General features: G+C 34.3%; 1 gene segment (V, D, J or C); it reads right to left on the bottom strand.

Moving 5' to 3' along the window:
- Positions 1–1,278: 1,278 nt before the first annotated feature.
- Positions 1,279–2,821, bottom strand: LOC107684418 (Ig lambda chain V-VI region NIG-48-like). The segment is given in 3 exon segments: positions 1,279–1,371; positions 2,360–2,649; positions 2,782–2,821. Coding segments are annotated over 3 exon segments (423 nt in total).
- Between the last annotated feature and the right edge of the window lie 12,188 nt (positions 2,822–15,009).

Genomic DNA, 15,009 nt, shown 5'->3' with positions numbered 1-15,009 from the left:
TTTCCATAGCAATGCTGTATAGTCCTATCGGTCTGCTCATCACAGTAACTGAAACCAGAGCGGACTCTCTTGTTTGAAACAAAGGCAACTGGAACTATCATGCGTCTCAGTCATGAATGTTCTTGAAAATGATCTCAGATGACTTCAGCATTAATATTACTATTAAATTGTTGCAGTGTTCTTCTCTTTCTGTATGTTGTCATGGATTTTCAGTTGCAGATAAAATTATAAAATAAACTCAACTTTAACTATAGGCCTAATACAAATTTGTTACCAAGGAATTCAGCCATTAAAAGTAAATTCCTTATTCAAATTAACATAGTTTATGTACAGCAGGCAATATTAGTCTAATAAGTTTTTCAATCACAATTGTTTCAGAAGTTACACACAGCAGGATCTTAAATAAACAGTTGCCACAAACATCATTATGCAACACAGTGGCCAGCATCTGAAATTACAGTGGTATTGTATTGTGATGCTGAAATAGAATGAAACCTCCCCAAAAAAATCTTCTTTAATGTTCAACATAAGAAAGAAACTCATACAGGTTTGGAACGATATGAGGGTGAGTAAATGATGACAAAATTTTCATTTTTGGGCGAACTATTCCTAAGACATGCATTAGTGTACTGAAGTAACCACATGGAACATGATATCCTGAATGTGTTTTAATGTTTCTTTGAAGTTTTATAACAGGCCTAATTTAACCTCTGACAGGTGTGGCCACATGTTTTATTACGTTCTGGGATAATAGATATTGGTTTTGATTGTGGTTTTCACTATCGGTTCAAAGAGCTTCAGGTTTTTTTTTTTTGGCTTAAATTCTCGATGTCTTTGCATTTTTCACTCTGACTAATTTCTTTTAATTTATAGCAAACATGGAAATATTGACTGATGAAAATATGAACAATATTTATTATTTATAGTCTTATTATTTATATTGTTTATTATTTATAGCTATTTTTATAATCAGAATTTGGAACCAGCAAGAGCACCATGTGATTGTCTGCGCTGTATATTACACTGAGAATCATTTGAGATATTTTAACATTTGTTACATTAGATTTTTTTTAAAGAAGATATTCTAAATTTATTTGTCAACTAGGAATTACTTCATCTGTATATTGCCAAATATTGGCTCACTTTAGAATGTTACATTTTGATTATATTTAGTTTTTCCAATAGACTGATTAAATGGTCTACCTTTTGATTTTGGTAGATACCTGTGATTTTTCCATCCTATTATTTTTCTGACACACATAATATTGTAATGGTCAGTTACAGCTTCTTTCTCTTTGTCTTCATCTCTGTCTCTGTGTTTGTCTCTTTTCTCTCATTGTAACAGGTTTTTGTAGAGAGCTGATGTGTTTCCTGTATGAGCACAGTAGTACAGAGCAGAGTCTGATACAGCAGCAGAGGAGATCTTCAGATCCACATGGTTTTTTTCCCTTTTTTCAACTTTAACAGAGAATCTTGGATCAACATCAGACCGCTGAGGTTCTTTTGCACTACCAAAGGTGAGTACAAGAAATTCAGGTTTTGATCTTTCATACTGACGGTACCAGTGGAGATTATCTGTAGCTCCAGGGTAAAGACTACAGAATAATGTAACATTTGAACCCTCCTCATAAACAACATTGGTTTTGTTTGGTTTAATTACATTTCCAAAGACAGCAGCTGAAAAAGAAAACATTTGTAAGAGTATGTTTGTAAATTTTTAGTGAGATATAAAAAATGTATAATTAACCAAATTAATACTTACCAGTTGAGGCACAGAACAGAATAACTGAATGAAGATCCATTGTACAAGTGTTTACTCTGAGAAGAGTCGGACTGAATAGTTTCACAGTCTCTGTCAAACACGATTACATCATGTCAGATCTGTGAACACTGAGTCCCTCCTCTCTGAGCAACATTATACCTATATAACTTCTGTTCTGTAAGTTCAATTCTGTTGTTCACTGCTGCAGTTTCTATTGAATGTCTGAGAACACTGCCATCTTGTGGCACAATGTGTTACACATGATGATCCATGAAACGTATAGGCTATACTTTTCTATGGATTTGATGTAATTAAGAATATTAGCTTTAAATGTAAAGTTGATTTAATATTTTTATTTGCAGTTTTGCACCTGTTGATTTGGATTCAATATTTGTTTGTTTTTTTTTTTGTTTGTTTTTTTATCAGATTATTTTATCAGACCTATTAATACTCTACATACAGTTGCTCTCTTAGTCTTTGTCTCTGTATGTGTGTGTGTGTGTGTGTGTGTGTGTGTGGTGTTGTAATTTTACTAGATAAAAGGGAAGGATTTTGTACAGTGTTTATTGAGTTTCCTGTCACTGTGGGCCTCAGAGCACAGTAGTACAGAGCAGAGTCTGATACAGCAGCAGAGAAGATCACCAGATCCACACGTTTGATTTCTTTTTTAGCTTCTGAATATAGACGAAGTTCAGGCTCAGATTTGCTAGAATATTCAGTGACAAGAAGTAAAAACTCTGGTTTTGCTCCGGGATACTGGCGATACCACTGGATATTAGCATTAGTGCCACTAGTAAGACTGTAGTTACAGGACAGAGTAACATTTTCACCATCAGAATCATGTTTTTCTGGAAACCACGGTTGTATTGTGTCACCAAAAGAATTTCCTGTGCAAAAGAAAAGGACCCTAATTAATTAAACAATAAAACACATTTATACACTGTATAAAGCTAAATGGATTTTATTTAAGGATTTTTTTTTTTCATAATAAGCATATTGATTGAATGAATATCTCTTACCCATGCAAAATTGGATTATTATACAGGTGAAAAGAAACATGATATCTTTACAGAGACAGTGATGACAACAATATAATCTTTATAACTGTACTGTAGCTGTTTCACTCCTCACACTCTCAACAATAAGCTCCACCCACTGCTGGAGTGTGTTTATTCTAGTTAAAACATGCTCATGCTGTTTCAGAGCTCTTAGTTCCTATCAGGATGTATATGTGTTTCGGTCACAGTGGGCTGCAGAGCACAGTAGTAAACAGCAGAGTCAGACACACACACATCCTGGATTGACAGAGAAACTGAACTTGAGGATTTGTTGAGATCTGCATGAAATCTTTCCTCAAATTCTTTTTCACTGCTGCTTGATCCAGTCGAGAGCTCCCCCCCCCTCCAACCCCTGCCAGTACAAGACTCGAACTCGCAACCTTTAGGTTACGAGTCCGACTCTCTAAACATTAGGCCACGACTTCCCCTAATTCCCCTCTTGTGTATGAAAGAAATAATGTTGTTCTTATATGTTCTTATCTAAGGATAATAAAAATGTGTTACATTTAACAGTTAAGTTACTTACCAAGAACTGCAGCCATTAGAAGTAAATTCCTCAGCCAGATTAACATAGTTGACAGAATGTGCAGCAGGCAATATTAGTCTGAAGTTTACCAGCACGCGGTTGTTTGCAGACATTACACACATACAGCAGGAACTTAAATGAGTAGTTTCCACTAACATCATCAATTATGCAACACAGTGGCCAACTTCTGAAATGACATAGTTTTAATTAAATTATAAAGTGTTCTACTCAGAGATAAAAAGCTGAAATAATTTGAGAACTCCCTATCTGACTTTTAACTTTTTTTTTCTGTACAAGAGTGAAAACAAATATTTTTTAAAATGTTGTCATTCTTTATGGACTTTTCTTTGTGCACAGGGTTGTTGTCATGCTGAAATAGTAAAGAACTTCCCGAACTGCTGCAGTGATAAAGTTATAAAGACACGGTAAAGACAATTATGTTATATAATCAGAATTAGGAACGGATGGGTGGATAATTTAAAATTGATTGCATGATTATTATTGTAGTTTATTTAACTATGTTACCTTCAGTATGACTTTAATATACCTTTTACATTTCAGAAATGCCTATTGTGAAGAAATAATCACATGTGTGTTTATGTCTCTGTGTTTTTATGTGGTTTGACTTGAGTTTTCTCACTGTGGGCCTCAGAGCACAGTAGTACACAGCAGAGTCAGACACACACAGATTCTGGATTGTCAGTGGAACTGAATCTGATGAAAGTTTAGAATGAAATCTCTCCTGGAATGCAGTGCCATTGTCTCCTCCATATTTGCTTCTCCTCAGGATGTATTTAGGAAAGTCATTCACTCTCTGCACTGAAAAAAATTATACTACTTTTTTTTTTAAGGTAAGTGGTTGCAAACATTTTATTTTAGCTACATTTAAAAAAAAAAAATAATGTTGAAAGTTAGTCAACTAAATTGGTTTATTTAAATGTAGCTAAAATAAATTGATTGCAACCACTTACCTTAAAAACAATTAGTACATTTAATTAATCTTTTTTTTTTCAGTGTGGATGTACCAGAATAAATTATCTTGTGCTGAATCTGTTTCATATTTACAATGTAATGTTACTGATCTTCCTTCAATTTCAGTCACATGTTTGTCTGGCTGATCAACTGTGTTCTCTGATCTGCACTCTGTAGGATCTTAACTGAATAGTTGAACATCATAGATTATGCAATCTTACATTGTTTTCACTAGATTAAAAAGTGTTTTCCTCTGAGAAAAAAGCTAAAATGATAGCAATATTATAGCAGTTTTGATTATTTTGATTATAGTTGTTAACTAGATATATGCAAAGTTAAAAGAGCTTCAGGTTTTTGTACGACATGTCTCATGTTTTGTATCACTGGGCTTCTACTAATAGAGCACAGTAATAGAGAGCTGAATCTGAAAGAGAGAATGAATGAGAATGAGGATGAGAATGAGAATGAGCTTTATTGCCAGGTATGTTTACACATACGAGGAATTTGTTTTCGTGACAGAAGCTTCCACAGTGTAACAGAATGACAGTGACAGAACAAAAAAACACAGATAATAAAAAATAAAAATAAATAAAAAAATAGAACAAGTAAAATAAGGAATAAAAAATATACAAATCGACAATTGTATGTACAGGTATATAACAATAGAAATGTCAACTTTTCAACTTTTACAGTAGAGCTACATTTTTAATAGTGAGCGTGGATGTGCGTGATGTAGTCGACTGAAACCATGGATCAGCGGTGTGTTCATAGCTATATGATCGTCACCTTTTTGTAATAAATACACCTTTTTGTACTACAGTAAATATTTTTCAGATACTGTCTGTCTGTACCAGAAAAGCCATATAATTGTACTATATGAGCAGCTCAATTTGACTATTTCCCTTTCTTTAGTGATTATTTCTGCACTTTTTACAAATAATAGTAATAATAACAATAATAATAATAAATAAATAAATATCTGTTGAGGCTCTCAGTGCTCTGAACTGTAAGTCATCCAGATCAGTCAAAAACATAAACAGAAATGTCTCAGGTTACTTATGTAACCATGGTTCGGGAATGAGACACTGCATCCTCTAGGGGTCTGCCCCTCTTTACTTGAAAAGAGAGACAAACGAGAACGGAGCTTTTTCATTGGAAAAAACTCGCAATGCACTCAGATTGCCCCCTCGAGGACATCGCGTGCGTGCTCTTCGCCCAAACAAACAACACATACATCGTGTGTGTCATCTGGTGTCAAATAGCAAAGACACGGATGCACACACCTTCTAAATGCTCTGCTAGTGCTCGCCATAATGAATAGAGATAGCTCTTACTTTTTCCTTGGAAATGCACGCTTCAAACAGAACAGTCAATGAAGACGAAGAAGAGAATGATGTGTGCTCCCGGCGCCTATTTATACTATAGTCGCACCGGTAGTGACGTCATGGCTGTCGCCGGCAAACGAGCTGGTGTTTTTTCAATGTATGCTTCAGACACGGGTCACGACGAGGCGTTCCCCATAGCGACCCCTAGAGGACGCAGTTCGAAGTTCACATGAAAGGGAACTTCCTGCTTTATAAAGGCATGGCTTAAATACTTGCATTTATCATTTTCAATTTTGACTGATGAAAATTTGAAGAATGTTTATTGTTTATAGTCTAGCTGTTTTTATATAAAATGTAATGAGAATTTGTAACAAGCAGGAATTCCACGTGAATGTACAGTATGTACTATATACTGTATTACACATGAGAATTATTTGAGATCATTTAATTTTTATTTGCTTTATTTCTTGCTGTTTTTTTTCTCCTGTCTCTCATTGTAACAGGTTTTTGTACAGAGCTGATATGTTTCCTGTCCCTGTGGGCCTCAGAGCACAGTAGTACAGAGCAGAGTCTGATACAGCAGCAGAGGAGATCTCCAGATCCACATGAATTTGTTCCCTTTTTTCAACTTTAACAGAGAATCTTGGATCTATATCAGACACCTTAACTTCTTTTGCACTACCGTAGGTGAGTACAAGAAATTCAGGTTTTGATCTTTCATACTGATGGTACCAGTGGAGATCATCTGAAGCTTCAGGTGAATGACTACAGGACAATATAATATTCGAACCCTCCTCATAAACAACATCGGTTTTGTTCGGTTTGATGACATTTCTAAAGACAGCAGCTGAAAAAGTAAACATTTTTAAAAGTACATTTGTAACTTTTAAGAGATTTAAAGAAAACTCGTTAAAAAATCATAATTAACCAAATAAATACACACCTGCTGAGGCACAGAACAGAATAACTGAATGAAGATCCACTGATTGTGTTCACTCTGAGAAGAGTCAGATTGAATCCTTTCAACCACAGTCTCTGTCAAACACATTAGATCATGTCAGATCTGTGAACACTGAGTCCCTCCTCTCTGAGCCACATTATACCTGTATAAGTTCAATTCTGTTGTTCTCTGCTGCAGTTCCTAATGAATGTCTGAGAACACTGCCGTCTTGTGGCACATTATACCTACCATGTGTTACAGATGATAATGCTTTAGAACTTAAACTATAGGCTACTTTTGTATGGATTTGATGTAATTAACAATACTGGCTTTCTTAATACGCTTTTGAATTTCATATTTATTTAAATGTTTACTTATTTATAGTTTTGCACATGTAGACTTGGATTCAGTAGCTTTTTTATCAGATTATTTACCTATTAAATCTATTATAAATATTAATCACAACTACAGTTTATAGTTGCTCTCTTAGTCTCTGTCTCCGTGTATCTTTCTTTTTTAAGGACTTGATTTGAGATGTAAAAAGAAACTCAAAAGTCACTGGCAAAGCCATGAAAATAAACCCAGAAGACTGAGCCATAATATCAAATGGATGCTGGATGCTGTTGGAGAGTCAGAAGAGCCGTGAACTCAACAGGAGTGATACTGAAAGACACTTAATTTGAACTAAGTGCTAATATTGAATAAGAGTGAGAATGTCAGCACCATTCAACAAATCATACTTAACTGATCTCCCTGTTTTTAATGCATTATCACAAGCATTAAGAAATAGTTTTGAGAATGTATTTGTATAGGCTATAAAAGGAGCCACAAAAAACTTGTTATTTTAATACATTTCACTTAATGCCTCTTGGAATTTTTAACAGACCTGATTCAGACTCACGCAGGTGTGACCACATATTTTATTACATTAAGAGCTGGATAGATTGGGGTTTTGATTGTGGTTTTCACTAGATATTTTCAAAGTGAAAAGAGCTTCAGGTTTTTGTGTGACACGTCTCATGTTTTGTATCACTGGGCTGCTACTCTTAGAGCACAATATAATATTCGAACCCTCCTCATAAACAACATCGGTTTTGTTCGGTTTGATGACATTTCTAAAGACAGCAGCTGAAAAAGTAAACATTTTTAAAAGTACATTTGTAACTTTTAAGAGATTTAAAGAAAACTCGTTAAAAAATCATAATTAACCAAATAAATACACACCTGCTGAGGCACAGAACAGAATAACTGAATGAAGATCCACTGATTGTGTTCACTCTGAGAAGAGTCAGATTGAATCCTTTCAACCACAGTCTCTGTCAAACACATTAGATCATGTCAGATCTGTGAACACTGAGTCCCTCCTCTCTGAGCCACATTATACCTGTATAAGTTCAATTCTGTTGTTCTCTGCTGCAGTTCCTAATGAATGTCTGAGAACACTGCCGTCTTGTGGCACATTATACCTACCATGTGTTACAGATGATAATGCTTTAGAACTTAAACTATAGGCTACTTTTGTATGGATTTGATGTAATTAACAATACTGGCTTTCTTAATACGCTTTTGAATTTCATATTTATTTAAATGTTTACTTATTTATAGTTTTGCACATGTAGACTTGGATTCAGTAGCTTTTTTATCAGATTATTTACCTATTAAATCTATTATAAATATTAATCACAACTACAGTTTATAGTTGCTCTCTTAGTCTCTGTCTCCGTGTATCTTTCTTTTTTAAGGACTTGATTTGAGATGTAAAAAGAAACTCAAAAGTCACTGGCAAAGCCATGAAAATAAACCCAGAAGACTGAGCCATAATATCAAATGGATGCTGGATGCTGTTGGAGAGTCAGAAGAGCCGTGAACTCAACAGGAGTGATACTGAAAGACACTTAATTTGAACTAAGTGCTAATATTGAATAAGAGTGAGAATGTCAGCACCATTCAACAAATCATACTTAACTGATCTCCCTGTTTTTAATGCATTATCACAAGCATTAAGAAATAGTTTTGAGAATGTATTTGTATAGGCTATAAAAGGAGCCACAAAAAACTTGTTATTTTAATACATTTCACTTAATGCCTCTTGGAATTTTTAACAGACCTGATTCAGACTCACGCAGGTGTGACCACATATTTTATTACATTAAGAGCTGGATAGATTGGGGTTTTGATTGTGGTTTTCACTAGATATTTTCAAAGTGAAAAGAGCTTCAGGTTTTTGTGTGACACGTCTCATGTTTTGTATCACTGGGCTGCTACTCTTAGAGCACAATAATAGAGAGCTGAATCTGACAGACGTAAATCAGTAATAGTGAGTTCAGTGGATGTACGTGTTGTAGCTGAATGAAACCGATCATCAGAGGTGTCTTCATAATCTGTCGGTGGATATCTGTATAATAAATACTGTGGTTCTCTGTTGGGATACTGTCTGTACCAGTAAAGCCGAACATTTTCACTATTTGTACTATACGAGCAGCTCAACTTGACAGTTTCTCTTTCTTTAGAGTTTTTTTCCATCCCTTTATCTGGCTCAATGTTGTCTCCAGCCACCAAACCTGTCAACAATAAGTACATATGAACTGCAAACACATTTCTAGCCATGTTTTACAAAAATACAAATGACTAAAGTAATATAAATAACCTTTGTGGTTTGAGATTTTAAATCATCATAAATATTTATGAACAGAGTTTCATTAATTAATAAATAATGTACCTGTTCCCACAATGAGAATCAGTATAAAGCATCTGTCCATGTTCAATCAGATCAGTTCAGTTCTCTGTTGAGTCTCTCAGTGCTCTGAGCTGTAAGTCACTGCAGATCAGTCAGAAACACGCACAGGAACTTCCTGCTTCCTGTGTTAGATAACTATATTATTTTATTAGACAATACGAGGAAGTTGTATATAAAAAGATTTGCATGAGCTTTTACCTCAAAAGCACCACGAGAAGCATGATATTTAAATCATTTCGATGCAGTTTAGCTTCCTCACTCTGCACAAAACATTACAGTGGTGATGATGGTGCATAGGCCATGTAGTATTTCTACAAAAAGCATTCATATAAATAAAAAAAATCAACGCAATAAGTGCCAGTATAAAGTCGATTATCAGAAATACTGTATACTGTACACCTTACACTGACCTTTAGCACCAAGTTTTAATTAAGGTATTTTAATGTATTTATAATTTAAATTAATTTAAGGCTATAGTCGCTTTAGAATATTTGATGCCTATGTTTTTCACTTTATTATGAGCATGGATATATTAAGTAATGAACATCTGAATAATATGTCATTTTTCTTTGTAGAGTTAAATTTTTTTGTTATATTATTTTTTAATGTATGTTTCAATTTTCAGTATAATTTTCACAATATAAATGTATAACATAATGTTGTAGTATGATGTTTTCTCTTATTATATCGGATTTGAAACATATAGCAGTAACTCCGTGTGAAAATATGTGAGCACTGCCCTCCTGTGGCATACATGAACCTGCACTATTTATTGGTCATGAGAATCATTTGAGATCAAGAGCAGCTTCATAGTGATTTAATGTAATGAATACCTTTCACATTGCACACAAATTTCATTCATCTCTGTCTCTTGTGTTTCTCTCTTGTCTCTTACTGTAACAGGTTTTTGTAGAGAGCTGATGTGTTTCCTGTCACTGTGGGCACCAGAGCACAGTAGTACAGGGCAGAGTCTCATACAGCAGCAGAGGAGATCTCCAGATCCACGTTCCCTTTTTGGAATGTTAACAGAGAATCTTGGATCTACATCAGACCGCTGAGCAACTTTTGCAGTGTCATAGCTGAGTACAAGAAATTCAGGTTTTGATCTTCCATACTGACAGTACCAGTGGAGATAATCTGTACGTCCTGAAGCAGAAAAACTACAGGATAATGTAACACTTGAATCCTCCTCATGAACAACATATGTTTGGTCTGGTTTGATGACATTTCCAAGGGCAACAGCTAAAAATGAAAAAATGTTCCTTGGTAACTTTTTAGTGAAACGTTTGAGTAAAATTGTTAACAATAAATAAATAAAATAAAATAAATGCAAATAAATACACATACCTGCTGAGACACAGAGCAGAATAACTAAATGAAGATCCATTGTACAAGTGTTCGCTCTGAGAAGAGTCAGACTGAATCGATTCAGCCACAGTCTCTGTCAGACACGATATGAACACTGAGTCCCTCCTCCCTCATATTATTTATAACTCAATTGAGAAGTGCAGGAGAGAAGAAAGATCTAATCACATGAACAATTGTTACAACTATATTATTAATCTGTGAACCTTATTTAGGAATATGATTGAAAAAAGTTATTGTAATAATTATTGTAAAAATTAAAAATTATGTAGCAGCTTTAATTAAAATGAAATTTGACAGTAATGAGGGAACACAGCAAAATCCCCCGAGTTAAATCAACTCTGCTCAGAGTGCATATTGTCCCAATCTACAGAGTGTTAAAGTAACACTGAAGCAGAGTTGTCACTGTTGAGGATTATGTGATATGTTTTCATGTCTAAAAGCCTGAGCAGTAGTTGTTCATCTTCAACATTGCTAACAGTGGGTTTTCTTTACTAATGCTCAAGCAGTACTTAATTAATCGCTTAATTGTCCCATTAACTTTAACTCTGCTTCAGTGTTACTTTAACACTCTGTAGATTGGGACAATATGTACTCTGAGCAGAGTTGATTTAACTCTGGGGATTTTGCTGTGAGTGGTTTACTGTTTTAGAGTTTTTCTCCATCAGATTCAGAAACATTTTGAATGTCATTTTGGGCCTGACTCACAACAGCGTAGCATCATGTGAACACACATTTATCTCTCCATCATTGTTAAATTATAGATAAATTCTAATGTGGTAATTCTTTAAAACAAAATCAGATGAATTTTTTAATACCTGTTTACATCATGAATCATAATCCAGTTGTTCACATGTTTGCAAGACAATTATACTGTGCACAGCCCTTAAAAAACTTTTAATTAAAATTAAGTTGAATTCATGCAATTAAATTAAATTTATATCAATATAATTGCTGTGATCCTACAGAGGATGTGCAGTTTGGAGAATTGACGGATAATATTAAATTGATTTCATGATTATTATTGTAGTTCATTTGACTATTACATTTAGTATTATTTTATTATAGCTTGTACGTTTCAGAAATGTGTACTGTAAAGAAACAGTCATGCGCATGTTTATGCCTATGTGTTTTTGTATGTGGTTTGACTTGAGTGTTCTCACTGTGGGCCTCAGAGCACAGTAGTACACAGCAGAGTCAGACACACACAGATTCTGGATTGTCAGTGGAACTGAATTTGATGAAAGTTTAGAGTGAAATCTCTCCTGATACTCAGTGCCATTTTCTCCTCCATATTTGCTTCTCCTCAGGATGTATTTAGGAAAGTCTTTTGCTCTCTGGATGTACCAGAATAAATCTTCTTGTGCTGAATCTGTTTTATATTTACACTGTAATGTTACTGATCTTCCTTCAGCTTCAGTCACATATTCCTCTGGCTGATCAACTTTGTCTTCTGATCTGCTCTCTGTATGGATTTAAGAATATTTGATGTAGTTATGATTTTTGCTGTATATCATAAAATCCATATCAACAAACAGTCTATACATTTTTAAAGAGTGATCTAACTGCTTAAGATGTGTAGAAATACATACCAAGAATGAATAGTGCAAATAGAAATACATTCCTGAACCACCTCATGATCTTTTTCAAACAATGAAGTCAAAATAAATAAGACAGGTTTGCTTTCATAATATGATATGACTCTGAGGAGGAGCTTGTGAAAAGTTAAAGGAAACCACTCTGTTTGTGTGATACTGAGAGATATTGCCCTCTTTTGGTTTCTTGCAAGTGTTACACAGCTGAAATATAAAGTCACATTATGTTAAATGTGTTAGTCATAAAGCAAGTGAAAGTACATTCATTACAGTTACAATCCTTCTTCCTTTTTGTTTGCCATTTTATTCCTTTTGTAAAACATTTCTTCCCTCAACCTCACACAGGTGTTTGCAGTTATTATCTAACATTGAGGTTTTGATTTGGTTTTCATAATAAGGGCTTCAAAGTGAAAATGGCTTGTAGTTTTTGTACGACTTGTTGCATGTTTTGTGTCACTGGGCTTCAACTCTTAAAGCACAGTAATAGAGAGTTGAATCTGACACAGTCACACTACTAATAATGAGTTCAGTGAAAATGCGAGAAGTACTTGACATAAATCGAGGTTCGGAGCTGTGCCTTGCAAGGCTTGATCGAGCACCTTGATGTAATAAATATTGAGGTTCTCCATTGTGATATTGTCTGTACCAGTACAGACGTATATATTCACTGTCTGACTCATAAGAGCAGCTCAGCGTTACAGGCTCTCCTTCTGTTTTGATGATATTGGTCCTTCTATTTGGCTCAATTTTGTCCACAGCCAAAACATCTGCAAACATTAAGCACAATATTAACTCATTGTTTCTCATGTTAAACATTCTAACAATAAAGTTACTCTGAAAAAGGAAACCAGTAAAATGCCATCCAGTGTTTTATAGGGTCTTTAAAGCTGTTACTAAAAGATCTGAAGTAAATGGCACACCTGATGCCATAATGAAAAGCAGCAGCATGTATTTGTTCATGGTGAATATGATCAGATCAGTTGTGTGTTAATGCTGTCTGTGCTCTGACTGTGTGTTACTGATACTTTCTGCTGTTCAGTTATCAAGACATTCAGGAACTTCCTGATCTCTGTGAGTGTGAAACCAGTGAAGGTTTTGTAACATTGTTAATTGTTTTGGAAAATTACATAAAATTATGATATAATGTGTGATAAATGTTTAAGACAATAGCAACAAGATTTATACTGATACATTTTATTTTACAGGGTGACCCAAAAATGACTTTAATGTCAATTTTATCATGTGATTTCTTTTTTGCTCAGGGAAATTTAGAGGAATGATATTATTCTGGAAGCGTTTTTAAATAAATCAAAGTGTTCCTCTCTATAAAAATGCTAAAATGTTGAACATATAAAAACGTTGTAGAAGTATTAAAAATGTTATCCATCACTTCAGTTCCTAATGAAAGTTTGAGAACACTGCCGCCATTTGGCGCATTGTGATTTAAACGTAAACCATACTCTACTTTTGTATGAATCGAATGGAATTAACAATATTATGATGCTGCTTTCAGTTTTCATTAGTTATATTGATTTATATGTTTAACATTTTATCTGTAATTTACTATTACCCAAAAATTTACATTTTTATATATTTACATTTTTATATTACATTTACATTACTTTTTTTTTTATTTTTTTTTTTTACTTTTGATTCCCTTGTTCCTCTTTACATATTAAGATTTCACAGCTAGAGCTTACAGTTTCTCTGTCAGTCTTTGATTGTGTCTCTTTCCATGTTGTCTCTTACTGTGTAAGTTGACAAAAGGTTTTTGTACAGTGTCCAGAGTTTCCTGTCACTGTGGGCTGCAGAGCCCAGTAGTACAGAGCAGAGTCTGATACAGCAGCAGAGGAGATCTCCAGAATCACATGGTTTTGTTCACTGTTGGAGATTCTGATAGAGTCTTAAATCTACATTAGACTTGCGTGTCTCTTTTGTCCCATATAAGTGAGTAAAAGAAATTCAGGTTTTGATCTTCCATACTGACGATACCAGTAGAGATAATTTGCAGAGGCATAATTACAAGATAACGTAACATCTGAATTCTCTTCAGCACATAACTGTTTCATTTGCTGTGATGACATTTCCAAAGACAGCAGCTGAAAGAGAAAATGCTTTAGTGATTCTTTAAAAAAGAAAAACTTTATTAAAAACAGATAAATAAAAATTAATTTACATATTGAGGCACAGAGCAGAATAATTGAATGAAGATCCATTGTACAAGTGTTCACTCTGAGAAGAGTCAGACTGAATTGTTTCTTCTAAGTCTGTCGGACACATTAGATCATGTCAGATCTGTTAACACTGAGTCCCTGCTCTCTGAGCCATGTCATAGCTACATTTCACACCTGTGTACCAAACGAAAGGGCTTATTAATGTCTTCTCTTGTTTTATGTGTGTTTTATGTGTGATTTTGAAATATGTTTTGTTTAGTAAATCTGTTCACCCTGGAAATGTTTTTTTTTTTTTACCAGTAGAGATAATTTGCAGAGGCATAATTACAAGATAACGTAACATCTGAATTCTCTTCAGCACATAACTGTTTCATTTGCTGTGATGACATTTCCAAAGACAGCAGCTGAAAGAGAAAATGCTTTAGTGATTCTTTAAAAAAGAAAAACTTTATTAAAAACAGATAAATAAAAATTAATTTACATATTGAGGCACAGAGCAGAATAATTGAATGAAGATCCATTGTACAAGTGTTCACTCTGAGAAGAGTCAGACTG

Source organism: Sinocyclocheilus anshuiensis, unplaced genomic scaffold (assembly GCF_001515605.1).
Source record: "Sinocyclocheilus anshuiensis isolate Anshui unplaced genomic scaffold, SAMN03320099.WGS_v1.1 scaffold301, whole genome shotgun sequence".
In the NCBI taxonomy this organism is placed as follows: Eukaryota; Metazoa; Chordata; class Actinopteri; order Cypriniformes; family Cyprinidae; genus Sinocyclocheilus; species Sinocyclocheilus anshuiensis.
This window is presented reverse-complemented; position numbering and strand designations above follow the sequence as displayed.